Genomic DNA, 18,726 nt, shown 5'->3' with positions numbered 1-18,726 from the left:
AAGGCTCGAGTTAACGGGACTTAAAATAAAATGGGTCCCGAACTCATTAAGTTAACTAAGAATAATTGACCTAGTTGGTAATATGTCATTAAGTGATAAATAATGAATTATAGCCTACTTGGTAACAAACCAAAACAAGGCTAAAGGTGGGTAATTAGGAAAGTGTTTTAATTAAACATTTATAAAAAAACTAAAACACACACACACAAGAGGTGTGTTCGATCAACAAAAGCAAGAGAAAAAGGGGATGAACCCTAATTCAACAAAACCTTCAAATTGGAGGATCAAACGAAGGCCAAATTCAGATTGGAATATATATAAACGATCACCAAGTCAAGGGGATCGTAAGGTATGTCAAATTTTGACATTCATGAAGTTGTGAAAATTAGTTAACTTTGCATGATGCGATCTATGTATGAATCGTAGAGGCGTTGGCCGAATTAATGAGGTGTGATTGCTTAGGAACAAACCCTAAGTAGAACTTAGAAGTAAAATTGTTATGATTTAAATAAATTAATGATTTACCACACTTAGACAAATGGGTTTTGATTAAGTAGTGAAGATGATGATATACACATGTTTAAAAATCATGATACTTGATAGTAAAAACAAGCACTTGAACAAATTACATGATTAAGTATTTGTTCTTGCATGATAGAAAAAGGGGTTTTGATGATTTGATGAAATTGACGTTGTATTGGTGTTTATAAACACCATACTAACTAGTATGAATGAACTACTTGAACAAAATAGGGATTTTGTTAAGAGTTCATAATTGATTAGAAGTGGGTCTTGACACAAGAATTAAACTCATGATTTATGATTTAGTTCAATAAGAAAAGTAGTCAAAGATTCATAAGATGTGAAAGTCATGATCAAGAATGACTAGTCTAACAACCTTGTGAATGATGAATGATAGTTGGCGCTTAACAAGCTAGGTGAAGCTTGGGGAGAAAGCGGGTCGATCGAATCAAGTATGAAAAGAAAAGCGTAATCTGGATGTGAGGTAAGTGGAACTTACATCTTTTGTAGAATATGTGTTTATTCTAAAAGTTTCTTATACGATTAAGATGATATCCAAGATATGGTTCCGACACGAAACGATATGGGTCGGAGCACATCTAATGATGAAAAACCATGTTTAATGATAAAAGAGGCAAAATGGTCATTTGGTCATGAAGTGACATAAAAAATGCGTTTTCGAATGGCTACTTTATAAGTAAGCCTAAACGAATAAAAGGGGTAAAAGGGGGTGATTTAGTCACGTATAAATGGATAAAAGTCGAGGCTTAAAAATGATACCCAAGTGGCTTAAGCTATGTTGAGTTAAACGCGTAAGAAACGGATTTAGTAGGCGTGACTAGATGGTAAGAAACAAGAAATGATAAATAAATTCATTTAATGATAAGCGCGAAATGTTGGTCGTCTAGACCAAATGGGTCAAATGGTAACGTTGATACCATTTGACAATTAACGAATAATAAGCGTTTGTTGAGATTTACGCTCACAGTATAAGACGGTTTATGGATTAGTGATGCAATGGATTAGCAACCTTGAGACAAGGTATTAAAATTGGTCAATATGTTGACCCGAGCAAGGTACGCATGTGTGAACTTATAGTTAAAAGTGCAAAGAGGGTCAAACATTTAGTTGAAGTCCTTCATCGCAAAAATGAAGCATTAAATATGACCAAAAAGCCCTTGATAGGTAAACCGGGTAAACGACCCTTAGAGGTTGTTTAGAAACTTATATTATGACTTTGTAACCCTTAGATGTGTATAAAAGTTCTAGGCAAAAACATTTGTGGGTCGAATGACTAGAAATAGTCGATTGCGAAAAAGGACTAGCCGAAGGGTGAAATTGGGATTTTGGGTTCCTTATGTTTAATCCACCACAAAAAATAGTTATGTGGAAGATAAGTAGTTATTTAGCAAGAAAAGACGATGTGCGAAAAGAAAATAGTGAGTTTGATGCTTAAAAGTTTCCTAAACGGGTCAAAATAGACTAAGAAGTAAATTGTGGTTAAATGCTTAGATAGATACAAATGGATCGGTGAATGTAAACGCCTACATAAACTCTATGATGGGAGCGAAAACGTTAAGGTTTGACAAGCCCGTGATGGGTAAAAATGATAGGAATTAACTAATTTTTTTTCTAGAGCATGTAGTGAGATGATAATGCCAAACGGGTCGAATAATCACCTAAAGGAATTATGAGCCAATAGTGGATAAATCAGATTTTTATGCAAACCAAGGTGATAAACGGGCCCGTAATTTAATTACGGACACGTAGGAAAAAGAATCGTGTAAAACGGATTTGTGAATTGAAAGTTATGCACGTTTTGTGTAACTAAAATTGCGAGAAGTTGCTGCAGTTCAGCAACAAACATTCTGGACAAAACATAGAGTTGCGCCACGCGACAGCAAAAGCAAGGAGCTGTCGCGCGACGCGACGGGTTCCAAAATTTGAAAAAAAATGTTTATTTTAATATTATATGCATTGTGAGCCCGTTTAAATACGTTTTAAGCTACGTATGACTAATCCAACTCATGTTTTATGAGCTGTAGGTAAAATCTAGTACTAGAGGATGGTCAAGCTCAATGAAGAACCAAACACGATCAAGAAACAAGCTTCCGCACGTCGCTACTTAGTTTTTTTTACGACAACTCAATTAGACTATGTTGTATAACTTTTAAATTATGAAAGTTTTAATAAACTCGTAGTGTCATACGTATGTGTAATTGTATAAACATGTATTTATATGGAACTTATATAAAATATTGTATAAACCAAGCAAGGGTGTTACATAACCACAACTTTCACAATGATGGCAGAATACATTGCTGTTTATAACACAACCTATCATGGAATGTTGCTTAGGAATCTTATTACTGAACTCAAAATCGTTAATTTCATTTCTAGACCATTGAAGCTTTACTGTGATAACTCAGCTGCCGTTAGTTTCTCAAACAGGAACAGTTCGACTGGAGCTAGTTTATATCTTGATACAAAGTATTTGTTCGTACGTGAACGAGTTGAGGAAAATAATCTTTGTATTGAGTATATTAGTACTAAAAATATGCTTGCGGATTCGATGACTAAAGATCTCCCACCTAAAGTTTTCGAAGAATATGTTTCGAATATGGGATTTACTAAAGACCTTATTTAATAGCATATTGTACTTACTTACATTTTAATTAATGAAATTTCCTCAGTTTTGATATTGTATGTCTCTAACATATGTTCTGCCGTTATAATGACATATAGACGAATATAAATACAAATCAAACGTTAAACGACTTATTTGCGTATTTTGATCATAACTGTTAGGTTTTAAATTGAGGTTGTAGTATGACTAATGGGGGTCCTGAGTCGAATGATGATTCAACGAGTGCTAAAATGAGTGCTAACTCCTGATCAGACTTATCTAATACTCATGATAAATGATTACTCGGCTAAGTGGCAAAATGTAAGATTAAATATATTATAATGTGATATTTAATCTTTGTAGTCATATAATCATTTATATAATATCTAGATCAAAATATATTAAACCTATTATATAATTAGTTGGTAATTGTTGATGAACAATATTACCCTTATTAACTAACTGGGTTTCCTCTTGTGTGTATATATAAGGAGATAATTAGAAAGGTTAAGGGTTACACAATTATCATAACCATAACATCATCAAAATCGTTTCATCTACATCTCTCTCTCCATACGAATTCTCTACCCTAGGATTCGGAATTACCATCAAGAACTTACACCCTAATGAGGAACTAGATCATCCCGACAACTATGTCGAACTCCATGGTTGCGTGTCTGGCTGGATTCTCTGCTGGCATATCTGCTGTCACATGTATTTCTACATGTTTTCAGTTATGTTTATACAGAACTGATCAACACCCAAAATGTTTTTAGCTAGTTGTCGAATCGCATATCTTGTTGTAGAGTTCCTATCCATATCTTATGGCCTACAACTGAAACGAAGTAAAACTTAAATGATCTCCTTATCAATTGATGTGCTTGTACGTTCATGGTCTAGCTGGTGATAATGTTGGGCCTGCTCTTGAGGACCACCACCTGTTCCACTTGTGATATCTATGAGTATTTAATGGCACTTGGTTGTATTTTCAATTGAATTAAGGAAACATTATAAAAATTATTTTCATACTCTATTCGTTCAAGCAATAATAAATACAACTTAATGAAAATTACCTAAGGATTCTAGATAAAATGAACACTCAAGTTTTAATCATCTACATAAACATTAGGCCACTCGGGGCGGTAGCGTGATGATGATCCATCACGCGTTGAAAACAAACGGAACACCGCCGCCGGTGTATCCATCACGCGTTGTATTTCTAACGCGTTAACCACACAACGCGTTGAACTTTTGAAAATGGAACGTTTTTTTTGACCGTTGTAAATTTTTTGACCGTTTAATTGATTAAATTTTTTATATAAATCCCACCATCACTAGTGATTCCACCCCTCCTACATTTCTATCACTAGTGATGGAAATTGGATTGATGACATGACATTACTTGATTGGATAGTGGGAGTGATGGAATTCCATCACTAGTGAACCACCCCTAGTCCCCTTAGGTGTAAAATGAACACCGAAGTTTTAATCGTCTACATAAACATTAGGTGTAACGATTAATCATCGTGCCTTTTGTTTGGAAGCTTTGATGTGTGGGAGATTTAGAAGTATTTAATATTTATTATTGAATTTGTATGCAAACAATGTTGAAAAAAAAACCTTGGACTAGTACACACTAACACCTAACATATATATGCATGCAAACAATGTTGAAAAAAACCTTGGACTAGTACACACGAACACCTAACATATAGTGATACTTATTTGACTCTATGTTGAGTGATATAAATCATGCTCCCAACAAAGAAAGCTAATGGGCTGGTTATGGGGCTTTATTTTGACTTTGGTTAGACGTATTGTTTTGACTTAATTGCCTAGTTAAATTACTTTATATCATATAATATATACTGGAATACAATTACCTAGTGTGTTAAATTTGTAACTATAATTTTTAGTCGATGAATATTCATATTGATCAAACATGGAGAATGTCAACTAAAATGTGTACAAACTTTACAAGTCCTTAACTTTACAAACTTTAATTATCTTCTCATAACCCTATTGATCGAGTTGCATGTGTGAGAGTATCACACATTATCGTTAAGAACACAGTTGGGATGGCAATGGGACATGTTTAGATTGAGAGTGTCAAACTGGCTCCCGAATCTGATAATCAAAATTGTCCCCAAACCTGTATCGATCCCCATGAGATACCCAATGAGGCCATGGGTTTTCTCAAACCAAACCCAAACCCAAACCCAGTTCCCACTGGCAATCTACTCTACGTACACAACCCCTTTTGCGAGTAGATTTAGGAGTCTAAATTAATCATTTAAAAAAGAAAAAGAAAAGTTAATTTCTAGCCAATATATTTTGAGTTATCTATCTACATGATGATATTACTTTTTTGTCATATGTAAAATGTTTTAAAATTCTAATGATATTACTTTTCTTTTCTTTTTTGTCATATGTAAACGTTTAAAATTCTATATATGTAAAACGTTTTAAAATTATATAGTTAAAAAACAGAAGTTGTACATTGCGGATTAGACCGGTGCGTGACTTTTAGGCGTTGATGACCCATCAATGCCGGGTGTTCCACCATGTGTTGGTGTTTTGGTGGATGTTGCCCGCTTGACGTGGGGCGCTGGCCTGGGTGACATGTCTGGCAATGGTTGGTTGGTTGTTGATGACCGTTTGGCTAGCCCCCCTCCCACAACGCCGGCCTGGTCATGCCGCTTTCACACCCCATTTTTTTTGGGTGTGGACTGGTGAAACCCACATCTGCCACGTGTCGAGCAATGCCCCTAACCTAAGCCCCTCCACACCCCATAGTCTTAGGCCATGGAGTATGGGGCTTGGGTTGGGGCGTGGGTTGGCTGAAAACACCCAAGCCACCACCCCGGGGGCTTGGGTTGGGGCGTGGGTTTAGGCGTGGCCCCATTGGCGTGGGGCGGGCTAGTAAGTGACATGGCAGGCTCTCAATGGCCAAATCAAACTCATGCCCCCAACGCAAGCCCCCAACCCAAGCCCCACCATACCCCATGGGCGTGGATTTGAGTGGTGGGAGGCTCCCATTCCACGTGTCAACAAATACCCCAACCCAAACCCCACTATACTCCATGGTCTTAAATACTGTACGATGATGTAGCTATCGGAGTTAAAGAACACCTACTACTCATATGGGGCCATTTTCCAGGTGTAAACCCTAAAGGCATATTCCTAAAAGAGTAAATTGTCATTTTAGTCCCTGAGTTTTGTCCAAATTTGTCATTTTAGTTCAAATAGTTTTTTTTTGTCTCTGGGTCCCTGACTTTTCCCTTTTATTGCCATTTTGATCACATACACTAACTCCATCCAAAAACTCCATCTTTAACCAAGGGTATTTTGGGATTTTCATTTTAAATGTTTTCAATTGCCATTTTGATCCAATTCCAAAAAATAAAATAAAAAATCCAAAAAATCAAAAAAATTCCAAAAAATTCTAAAAAATTCTACGCGAACCGTTTCGACCGTACCGTTTCGACCCGAACCGTTTCGACCCGTACTGTTTCGACCCGAACTGTTTCGATCCGTACTGTTTCGACCCGAACCGTTTCGAGCTTTCGACCCGTACCGTTTCGACCCGTACCGTTTCGACTCAAACCGTTTCCAGCTGAACCGTTTCGACGCGAACCGTTTCGACCCGTAGTGTTTGGAGCTGAACCGTTTCGACGCGAACCGTTTCGAGCTGAACCGTTTCGAGCCGAACCGTGCGAACCGTTTCGACCCGTTTCGAGCCGAACCGTGCGAACCGTTTCGAGCCGAACCGTGCGAACCGTTTCGAGCCGAACCGTGCGAACCGTTCGAACCGTTTCGAGCTGAATCGTTTCGACGCGAACTGTGCCTCGAAACGGTACGGGTCGAAACGGTTCAGCTCGAAACGGTTCAACTAGAAACGGTTCGGCTCGAAACGGTTCGGCTCGAAACGGTTCGGCTCGAAACGGTTCGGCTCGAAACGGTTCAGATCGAAACGGTATGGGTCGAAACGGTTCGGCTCGAAACGGTACGGGTCGAGAAACAGTTCGCGTCGAAACGGCTCAACTCGAAACGGTTCGGGTCGAAACGGTACGGGTCGAAACGGTTCGCATCGAAACGGTTCAGCTCAAAACGGTTCGGGTTCGAAACGGTTCGCGCCGAAACAGATCTTTTGTATTTTTTTAGAATTTTTATGATTTTTTAGAATTTTTATTATTTTTTAGAATTTTTGGAATTTTTTTGATTTTTTTGATTTTTTTTGATTTTTTGGAATTGGATCAAAATGGCAATTGAAAACATTTAAAATGAAAATCCCCAAAATACCCCTGGTTAAAGATAGAGTGTTTGGATGGAGTTAGTGTATGTGATCAAAATGACAACAAAAGGGAAAAATCAGGGACACAGAGGCAAAAAAAATCTATTTGGACTAAAATGGCAAATTTGGACAAAACTCAAGGACTAAAATGGCAATTTACTCTTCCTAAAACTTCAACTTGTGTGTAAGGCCACCGGGGGCAGTCAGTTAATATTCCGTGATGGCACTTGTTCCACGGTTTGATGATTTTGTTATTTTTTTCAACGCCGTGATGGGTTTTATTGTGAAGGTAATTGTTGCTTGGGGGGAAATTGTTGGGTGTGGTGGTGAATGATGACCATTGCCACCAAAAAGGCTGTGAGTGATGGAAAAATAGTTGATGACATGGCATGAGTTGATTGGATAATGTGAGTGATAGAATTATATCGACCACCCCCTCTCCGTAATGCACCGACAATCCAGGCGATATTTTCTCGAAGAAAGACTCCTTTATATTATCATCTAACACGTTTAAGTTTTTAAACGCATATCTCCTAGTAAATATATTTGTTAGGATTTAATTTACTTTTAGCAATGATGGATAGATTCATGTATTGTAAACATGATATGTGGATTAAATATTTTTTTTTGAACGGTCAGCTTTTATTAGATAATCGGCAACTAGCAAGACACTAAAAGCTCTAACAGTTTAAATCCACTCTCACTTTTACAAGACCTAATAACCTTGCCACTAAGACTACTTGGTGTGGAGGAGAGTAGTCCTCAAAGGATGCTCCGTCACGTATGATGGGTATGAGGATGAGCTCGAAGGTAATGGACCTAGGGAAATGAAGAATTGACCTAAATATATATATGTGTTGTATGTATATGTGTGTGAGAGAAGAAGTAGGACGGCAAGAACGTCTGTAGGCCGACGGCGACGACATCGACAGACCAGCAGAAATCGTGTGGAGGGGCGACGCCAGAGCTCGACGGAGTGGGGACGTCCCCCATACCGTCTAACGAACCCATTAGCTTACGGATAAATATAGGGTAAATTACATTTTTCGTCCTTTATGTTTGTATCGAATTGCAGTGGATAGCCTTTAACTTTAATAATTACAGTCACAATCCTTTATTTGGAAAACTCATTACACCATTCGTCCTTTAGCTCTAACTTGGTTAAATTTTTCAGTTAAATCTATTCACTTAAGGGCAATTTAGTCTTTTAATTAATTAATTATAATATTTAATAACTTATAATCAAAACAAATATAAATGCCCCTCTCTCTCCTCTGTCTCTCTCTCTCTCTAAAAGCTTAGAATCAGTTCCAAAATCTAAAATTCATCACAATCTGAATAATATTACCACTAATTGATCACAATCATATCAATTTCTTCCTCTGTGTACTTCAAAGTAGATATCAACATGTAGTTTGCCCAATTTTTATACCTCTACATACCGAGACTAACGAGCTCATCAATCGCTAAATCTAGACTGTTGATCTACTTTCTTGGCAAGTTATTTGATTTCTTGAACATGTATCCTCCAACCAGAACTCAGAACTCAGATCTGGAGATCTGAAGCATACATATGTTTAATCGACACATCTTCTCACTCTTACCAACGTTAACCTACTGATGACAGAAAAAACTCATACCAAACCAACAAAGCTTACCCTATACCGGCCAAAAACCACCCTCTTTAGGGATCGAACTCGTCGGAGCTCCGCCACCGCCGCTCGTTCTCCACCACAATAACTGTTGAGATCCGTCGATACCACCAGATCTCTCACCTTCCCTGTCGATTTTGGTTTGTTTTTCTTGCTACTCAGATCTGGCCGAAAACACCTAAGGTATCATGGCGGCGATTCAGATCTGAAACATATGGGGTCGGTGATGTGATATTAGGGGTTATCGATTCAGAAGGAAATCCTAGATGGTGCGACCATCATGAAACACCAGATCACCGTAGGTAAAGAGAGGTATGTGTGTATTGTGTTCTTGTTCTTGGGTTGAGCACAGAGAATGAACATGGGGGTACTATGAGTGTATGACCAGTGATGAGTGAGAGTCAGAGGAGAAATGTTATTATCTAGGGTAAATTACATTTTTCGTCCTTTATGTTTGTATTGGGTTGCAATGGATGACCTTTAACTTCAATAATTACAATCACGGTCCTTTATTTGAAAAACTCATTACACTCTACGTCCTTTGGCCCTAACCAGGTTATAATTTTCAGTTAAATCCAGTCATGTGCAAGGCACATGAGGGTAGATTGGTAATTTTATTAATTCATTTAAAATTCATTTAACAAATAAGATTAAAAGAAACTAAAACAAATAAAATAATCATCTCCCTCTCAACTGACTCTCTCCCTCAACTATCAGAACAACCACCGCAGCCGGCGGAAACCTACGCCGGAAAACTCATGGGAACACTAAACTCGAATGTCGCCATGAAAGATCTGTTGTGTATAATAATAACTACCTGTCATAAACTATAAACCAACCAAAATCCCAAATTTAACAACCAATTTTCGCAAAACCGTTACATATTTGAACCAAACACAAGATGAAGATACCCAAACTTATATAAATTGAAATAGAACTCAAAATCTAAAACAGACTAAAGGTGTCCCATGAGAATCCTCAATATACATACAAGTTAAGCAAAATTCATATAGTAGACAGACAAAAATAATCGATTATCATGATTTTGTACAAGAATCTTCACTATATACAAAACATTAATAAAAAATCACCAAGAATTTGACGATTATCATCATCAGTTATCATCATCATCGCTTATCATCATCGATTATCATCATCATCGATGCCTAAAAATCCATGATGAGGGAGATCCAAACGGATCTGAGTTGAAGAAGAACTTGGAGACGAAAACTTACCGGGGTTTTGTCGGAAAGAAATAGCTCCACCGCTGCCACCATGCCGTCGCCGGTAAGTAAGGTTGAGAAAGATTTAGAGGGTGGTCGTGGTGTGGTGGTGTAGCCGGAGAACCAGCCTTAACCGGCCGGTCATAGCCGCCGGAGTCTGGCTCCGGTCGCCGGTTAAGAAACGAGAGGGAGAAGGCAGGGGTCTTGGATGTTGTGTGCCCATAAGGGTTTCAAGTACTTTCAACAGGAGAGAGATAAATGGAGAGGAAAGATTTTATAGATATTTATATATAAGAATTTTAGTTTTGAAATGACCGATTTGTCCTCATATGGGAGCAGTTAACTGAATTTTTTAATCAAGTTAGGGTAAAAGGACGTAAGGTGTAATATGTTTTATAAAAAAAGGACTGTGACTGTAATTATTGAATTTTTTAATCAAGTTAGGGTAAAAGGACGTTGAAATGACCAAACTGCCCTTATATGAATAGACTTAACTGAAAATTATAACTAGGTTAGAGGCAAAGGACATAGAGTGTAACAAGTTTTGTAAAGAAAGGATTGTGACTGTAATTATTGAAGTTAAAGGCTATCCATTGCAATCCGATACAAACATAAAGGACGAAAAGTGTAATTTATCCGATAAATATACTATAATCATTACTTAGCTTATTTAATTCTTCTTCAATTATGATCCCCAAACCAAACCGAATATCCCATCTGTCAATAATTATCAAATCAAACTCAACAAACCCGCGATTGCCCTCCACGCTCCATCTCACCTACACCGGTTGCCACGTCACATTTCCCCCATTCAATTCAATATTTCAGTTACATTTCCTCTTTCGGCACCGATCCTCCGGTTCAACCCCCAAAATCAGTCACATATGTTCATCAATCACTAATCAGATCATCATCATTATTACTGTTCTTATTATGGACTATGAAAATTACTTCCACAATATAATAACTTTCATCACCAAACCAGCGGTTATGGAAACATTTGTCGACATTTTCTTCTGTGCGGTACCGATTTGGGCCGCGGTCATGATCGGAGTGTTAATCGGGTGGGCCTGGACGCCACGGTGGACCAGTTTGGTGTTTCTAGGGTTCCGGTCGAAGCTCCGAGGGTTCGCGATGACGGTTCCGCCGGGGTTCGGTGCTCGGCGGCTCTGGCTAGCGTTTACGGCTCTGTCGGCGTTTTCTGTTGGCCGCCGGATGTGGTCGAACTTCCGGGAGAAGGAGCGGAAGGATGAGGTGGCGACGCCGCGTGCGGTGGCTGGAGGAGAGGCGGTTTTGGATGGTTATGGTGATGGATGTGACGTTGATGTTAAGTAAGTATGGTTGTTTATTTGGTTATTGTGTTTTATATGTTGTGTGATGAGTTTGGTTAGGGTTTACAGTTTTTTGAAGGTTAGGTTTTGGTATTGAATGAGTGTGAATGATTATCTTCACTTGTTGATTTAGTTTTAGGTCTAACATTTAGTAGTTTCTCTTTTGACATGATAATTTGATTTTAGGTTGAACGTATATGTGTTCATTATATGTTTTGGCCTCTAGGTGTTTGATTATATTTGAGTGGGACAGGGTGTGAGGGGAGCACGTTGTAGCGGATAATTAAACGCTTAACTGGTGAAGTTAACGGGCTAGTGTACTTGAATCATGTAGTTGTAGGAAGAAAATTGAGATATTCTTTGAATGTATAATCTCTCTCTATCTTCTGAGATTTTCCTTGGTACGTTTGTTTGTTTTGAATGTATAACTAATAATCTTGGTTATGTGACTCTTATCGATCACAGGCTCACAGCATTGCATTGTTTTAGATACAAAGCATCTTTGCGTTGTTGCATATACAAATAATAGTTTTTACAAGCATTTTCTTGGTCTTTTAAAGTTAACTTTCACTTAATGAGGATTCGGTTGTTGAAAGGTAAGATTTGTTTTATATTGTGCATATGTTGAAAGTGCATTTGGACTAGTTTTGGTGGTAAAGATATGCAAAGAAAGCGTTTGGATGTTAGCATGTGACAATGATATAAATGGCAACACACCTTGATACCGTCACTCCGTTAGGCTACAATCCCTTCGGTGACAATGTTATGAATAGCAATAGCATGATCCACTAGCTTACGTGTGGGTCATATACCATGCCTCAGAGTGAGAAAAGCGTTGATTAAAGTTAGTTGTATACCCTAATTTCAAAAAGTACTAGCTCCTTTAGGTAAATATATCATTCTAGTTGTCTCTAGGCGACTTCTTTGTGATGTTAATGCATTGTATTTTCTTGATTTACATTCTGAATTATTTGTCTTCGGCCCTGCTACAAAAACTACCTGGTCTTCTGATAATTTGATTATTAGCCTTTGGATATCGGACGTGTAACTACCATGAGGAATGCTAAATCCTCCTACTTTTCTTTCTATCATCGTCCTAATGAACACGTAGCAAAAAAGAAATCATGTTTTTGATGCTATAAAATCAATCAGCTCCTACTTCCGGGAGGATGTGGTCGAACTTCCGGGAGAAGGAGCGGAAGGATGAGGTGGCGACGCCGCGTGCGGTGGCTGGAGGAGAGGCGGTTTTGGATGGTTATGGTGATGGATGTGACGTTGACGTTAAGTAAGTGTGGTTGTTTATTTGGTTATTTTGTTTTATAAGTTGTGTGATAAGTTTGTTTAGGGTTTACAGTTTTTTGAAGGTTAGGTTTTGGTATTGATTGAGTGTGAATGATTATCTTCACTTGTTGATTTAGTTTTAGGTCTAACATTTGGTAGTTTTTCTCTTTTGACATGATAATTTGATTTTAGGTTGTGTTCATTATATGTTTTGGCCTCTAGGTGTTTGATTATATATGAGTGGGACAGGGTGTGAGCGCGCTGTAACGTATAATTAAACGCTTAATTGGTGCAGATAGGGTTTGATAGGGTTTGAATTGGTAATCATGTAGCTGTAGGAAGAAAATTAATATATACTTTTAATGTGTAATCGATAATGTTGGTTATATGATTCTTGACGGTCACAACCTTGCATTGTTGCATATACAAAGCACGTCTGAAATGAAGCTTTTCTGAGTTCTTCAAATAATAGTTTTTACATGTGTTTTCTTGATCTTTTAAAGTTAACTTTCACTTAATAGGGATTCATTTATTGTATGGTAAGATTTGTTTAATATAACACATATGTTGGAACTTGGAAGTGCATTTGGACTAGTTTTGGTGGTAATGTTATCCATAGAAAGTGTTTGGATGTTAGCATGTGGGACAATATTATATTTTTTTGGGAATGGCTAATACACATACCCTCTAAGGGGGTAGGGGCGCCATCACTCACTACACACTCATCACTCACAACATCCAATCAAGTTCCGCCACGTGATCGAGCTTTATTCCATCACTAGTGGTGGATTTTAGTGGAAATGCCCATCACTCACCACACAAACATCCCCATTGAAAAACAACTCACCACCACAAACATGAAACATCACAACGCGTTAAAAAGTTCACGCGTTTTGGGTTCCACGCGTTTTGAAAAGGGGTGGCGGCGGTGTTATTTCTTGTTCCACGCGTGGTGGAGGGCCATCACGGGGGCGCCCCGTCCCCCCTAATCCTGATCCTAAATCTACACATTTGTTCACTTGGGAGTTGGGACTTGAACCCTCAACCTCATAGACTACAAGCCCTTTGGTGACAATGTTATAAATGGCAATAACATGATCCATTTGCTTACGTTTTCGTTATATACCCTAATCTTTAAATACTAGCTCCGTTATGTTAATACATGTCATTCTAATTGTATCTAGGCGACTTCTTTGTAATGTTAATGCATGGTAATCATGGCATGCTTAGAGTTTTGACAATATGAGATCGTCTTAATAAGATTCATGGATGTCATTTCCATTTTCTACAATGTGACTTGGTATATTTGTAACAAAGTATTATTACTCTTTTATCTGTACTCAGATGCTATATTCGAATAAAAAATGGCAAATGTTGTAACAAAGTATTATTACTCGTCGTCTTTCAGAGACAGATGTACATTTTGTATTCAGAAAGGATAGTAGGAGATTTAGGATTAACGTATTATAGTTTAGTAGACATTTAGGGTATTTCATAATATTAGGGAAGTAATTCATTCAAAGGGTTTTGCTCAGTCAGTTGCCAAAACTAAGGTTTGTTATCGTATTAGTTGTTCAGTCAGTCATTATCTGTCGTTTTTATCTGCTATTTATTTGGCGGTTATATACATTCGATTTTGCAACTATCTCAGAAAATCTTGCAATTGGAAGAATTCGATTTTCGATATCTGTGTTTTGATGACTGACAGTGAAGATAACTATTACCTGCTGAAATTTTAGTCGTCTGTTAATTATCTCCATTCACTGGTGCAGTAATGTAAGTTCAGGGGGGACCCACGATGTTGTCACCGAGAAGGACCTAGAGTATCTGTTGCATCTTCTAGATGGTAAGGATGCTGTTTGGCAAAGTATGATTGAACGTTCTACTTCCAACATGGCTTGTCAAGCTTGGCGTTATGAGCCTGAGGTAAATGCTGACATTCATTGTAGGTTCAGAACGAGTATGTTTTTATACGTTTCAGGGTATGTTATTTTAATAAGAGTAAAATGCCATTTTCGTTCTTGAGGTTTGGCCAGTTTTGCGACTTTCGTCCAGAGGTTTGTTTTTCCGCATCTGGATCCAAAAGGTTTGAAATCTTGCCATTTTCATCCGGCTCGTTAACTACATCCATTTTTCTCCGTGAAGTCAGAGATATCTCCGTCTTTTTTTGCCAACTTAAAAGGCAATTCGTTTTTTTTCACTTTATGTAAAAAGACCGAATACCCCTGAAAAATACAGAACTGCCCTTTAAGTTAACAAAAAAGACGGAAATACCTCTGACTTAATAGAGAAAAATGGTTGGAGTTAATGAGCCGGATGAAAATGGCAAGATTTCAAATCTTTTGGATCCGGATGCGGAAAAACAAACCTTTGGACGAAAGTCGCAAAAGTAGCCAAACCATCGGGACGAAAATGACATTTTACTCTTTTAATAATAACCTAATTGCTTGAATTGAATGTTGACATTAATGTTATTTAACGTATGTAATATTGTTCTTGCAATCAATATTAACACATTGCTTTAATAGAATATAAAAAATGAACATAAATGTTTGGGGGTCACCCCAGCATGTCGTGGCCCGTTTCAGCCCGTACCCGTTTCAACTTATTTCCCAACTGGCACACATCTAATGTTTGGTGACTGAGAACTTGTTTAATTGTTTCTTCGCCTATTTTATCAGAGTGGACCGGTCGTGTACCGTAGCAGAACCGTGTTTGAAGATGCAACACCGGAGCTGGTTAGAGATTTCTTTTGGGATGATGAATTTCGACCCAAATGGGACCCGATGCTGACATATGTAAAGATTCTGGAAGAGTGTCCTCGTACTGGGACCATGATTGTCAACTGGGTTAAAAAGGTTTCACATATGGATACATCGAAACAATTAGGTAGAAAAATTGTTGGTAATTGTAATTGTTCTAATCGCTTATCTTTATGGGTATGTGCGATTGCACGCAGTTCCCGTTTTTCTGCAGTGATAGAGAATACGTCATTGGTCGTAGGATATGGGAAGCTGGGACTGGGAAGACTTACTACTGTGTTACTAAGGTAAGGGTAAAATGGTAATTTTTTTGCTCAACATTATATATACACATACATGTTAATTACATGAAGCTGAACTGGTGCAGGGAGTGCAATATCCAGGTGTGCGGCGACGTGACAAGCCAAGGCGCGTGGACCGTTACTTCTCGAGTTGGGTAATCAGGCCTGGTATGTGTACCAAAATATTATAGTTTTTGAAATTGGTATGAATATATTGTATATTATAATTTGAGGAAAACTTAAAAATTGCGAAGGCAGGCGAGAATATAAATGTTAAATACAAAAGAAAAAGGCATTAAAACTATAGAAAAAGAAATAATCTAAACGAACCGAACGTTTAGAAACCGTTTTTATGCATTTAGTTGTGAATTAAGTGTTGTGCAACTGCTTAGGGCTGTAAACGAACCGAACGTTCAGCGAACAATTCATGAACCGTTCGATAGGAAGTTTGTTTATGTTCGTTTGTTTATTAAATGAACAAATACGAACAAGAAATTTCGTTTGATAAGTTAAACAAATGAACATGAACAGAGGTTGCGTCCGTTCGTTTATGTTCGTGAATGTGTTTGTTTATGTTCATGAATGTTCGGTAAGATCATTAATGTACGATCGTTTATCTTCATTTGTGTTCGTTCATTTAAAGGTTTTTTATGTAATATTTTTATTTTATTGGTTTTATTTTTTAAAAATTTGAAACCATAGTTATACTATAACCTCCGCCAGCATCCCTCGTTTGACCATTTCAATTTTAGTTTATGTTACAGCTTGACAAATTTCGTAATTTTTGTGTTAATTATGTTTATGATAATTATGTCAACTATGTTCGAATAGTTATGTTAATCACTTATCTATCTTTGGTGGATTCTTCGTAATCTTTATGATGAAAAATGCAGAATATATTTTAAAATGTATATAACGTTCGTTTGTGTTTTTGTTCATGAACATTTGGTTGTGTTCGTTTGCTTTCGGTAAGTGTTCATGAACATATTCTTTTCCTAAATGAGCGAACACGAACAAGAAATTTTGTTCGGTAAGCTTTTGCGAACCGTTTATGAACATGTTCATTCCGTAATGAACGAACACGAACAGGGCCTTGTTTGTGTTCGTTCTGTTCGTTTACAACCCTAGTTGTGCACTACTACTTGTGCTAATTGAAGAGGTGGCAACCTTTTTTTTTGTCCATTGTATTAAATTTTATTAAGTAATTAATGTATAACAGTTTAGGGTGTTTACTCCAACCTTTAAGCATTTCATACATGACTTTGACCCGTTTAACCCGTTCAACCATAAACACTTACAGTTATTGCTTTAAATGTGATATATAAGGAGGTTATATCTTTCTTCTTTCTAAACTAATAAATGAAAATCTTTTTTTGACACATGTCAATCTCTCGTGCATCCTTATCTTATTTTTCAATTTATTTTCCATATTAAACAATAATTTAACTAAATACAATTTAGATAAGATGATAACTTTTTTTATTAAACTTTGTATTAATAATCTCCTTATCTTATTTTTCAATTTCTTTTTCCTATTAAACAATAGTTTAATTAAATATAATTTAGATAAGGATAATAATTTTTTTTATCAAATTTTGAATTAATAATAATATGTAATTTGCATTTTTCTCCTCCATAGGAGATAGAAGAAGTTTTTTTTTTTTGGTAGAAACAGACAAATATATAATTTTTTATTCTCATTTAAATTAGATTCAGTTAAATAATTTTTTAAACTATTATTATTTAATATTTAATAGGATACAAAAATAAGAAAATAATATAAAATCACAAGTTTTGTGGATCTCTCTTATTTATTATTATTTCTTTTATTTTTTCCATTTATTAATAATCCTCTAATATTTCATTGGTTCAATCACGTGTACTACACATGCTTCGAACCTAATGAAAAAAATTAATTTTTTAATAAGTAAATAGTACATCGAATTTATCATTCAAATACATATCTTGACGACCGTATGTTTTAACCGATTACATAATATTTATTTAACTCGTGCAATACACGAAGTATTTTAAAGATATAACTATATTGCTTATTATGTAAAATTAAATTTATTCAACCCGTGTAAAACACGGGGTTCTAAACTAGTATATATCAAACCAAAATGGCCAGTTTTCACATGAATTGGGAGCTGATTTTGGTATGTGTAAAAACTGAATGCAGTGCAATCCCGAAAAGGAGATGGAGTATTATCGTCATGTGAAGTAATACTGTTACATAGCGAAGACATGGGGATTCCAAGAGACGTGGCTAAGCTAGGTGTCCGTCATGGAATGTGGGGAACCGTGAAGAAGCTACACGGCGGCTTCCGAGCTTATCAAAGTGCACGAAAACAAGACATGACACTCTCAAGATGTGCACTCATGGCGACAATCACCACTAAGATCTCCTTTGATGAGTCAGTGTCAGGAGACCAAAAGAAGGAAGATGTTACTATTGCCGCTAGAGGCGGCAATGTTGGCGGTGGAGTGGACTGGAGATGGGTGGCGATTGGCGGGGCAGTGGCGGTGGTTTTCGGAGTTCGTACGGGGACCCTAGGGAAAGTATTGTTGGCTGGGGCTGGTCAAAGATTTGGTCGAAGAAGATGAGATGCATGTTAGTTGTTTTGTGGATGAAGGATGATAGAGGTTTATAACGAGTATAATAACGAGACGGATAGTTGGGTTAATGGTTTGGATTTTGTATACATACATATATATAAATTTAATGTTTTTATATATGGATTTTACAAATCA

General features: G+C 37.0%; 1 protein-coding gene and 1 long non-coding RNA gene across 4 annotated transcripts; both read left to right on the top strand.

Annotated features, from left to right (window-relative positions):
* The first annotated feature begins 229 nt into the window (after positions 1–229).
* On the top strand, positions 230–2,758 carry LOC110928366. Its single transcript, XR_002586320.1, has 3 exons — positions 230–349; positions 920–1,006; positions 2,568–2,758. It is a non-coding gene; the product is annotated as an uncharacterized LOC110928366 (long non-coding RNA).
* Positions 2,759–11,038: 8,280 nt separating this feature from the next.
* LOC110930968 lies at positions 11,039–18,726 on the top strand. Of its 3 annotated transcripts, none has more exons than XM_035987791.1 (7): positions 11,039–11,537; positions 12,823–12,933; positions 14,696–14,855; positions 15,611–15,787; positions 15,889–15,978; positions 16,059–16,140; positions 18,155–18,726. In XM_035987791.1, the coding sequence occupies exons 1-7, from the start codon at positions 11,251–11,253 to the stop codon at positions 18,577–18,579; spliced, it is 1,332 nt and encodes a 443-aa protein (XP_035843684.1). In that variant the 5' UTR covers positions 11,039–11,250; the 3' UTR covers positions 18,580–18,726. The 3 variants fall into 3 exon arrangements, with proteins under 3 accessions (XP_035843684.1, XP_035843685.1, XP_022030047.1); XM_035987792.1 differs by having other exon boundaries at positions 11,041–11,537; positions 14,702–14,855; XM_022174355.2 differs by lacking the exon at positions 12,823–12,933 and having other exon boundaries at positions 11,044–11,648; positions 14,702–14,855.

This window comes from Helianthus annuus, chromosome 3 (assembly GCF_002127325.2).
Source record: "Helianthus annuus cultivar XRQ/B chromosome 3, HanXRQr2.0-SUNRISE, whole genome shotgun sequence".
Taxonomy (NCBI): Eukaryota; Viridiplantae; Streptophyta; class Magnoliopsida; order Asterales; family Asteraceae; genus Helianthus; species Helianthus annuus.
The sequence above is the reverse complement of the archived record's forward strand: the minus strand, read 5'-3'. Positions and strand labels throughout refer to the sequence as shown.

Coding starts and splice junctions, on each gene's coding strand:
- LOC110930968 (XM_035987791.1), top strand. CDS start 11,251: ATGGACTATGAAAATTACTTCCACAATATAATAACTTTCATCACCAAA. Junction 15,788..15,888: donor TTGTCAACTGGGTTAAAAAG/GTTTCACATATG, acceptor GATTGCACGCAG/TTCCCGTTTTTCTGCAGTGA. Junction 16,141..18,154: donor GAGTTGGGTAATCAGGCCTG/GTATGTGTACCA, acceptor AACTGAATGCAG/TGCAATCCCGAAAAGGAGAT.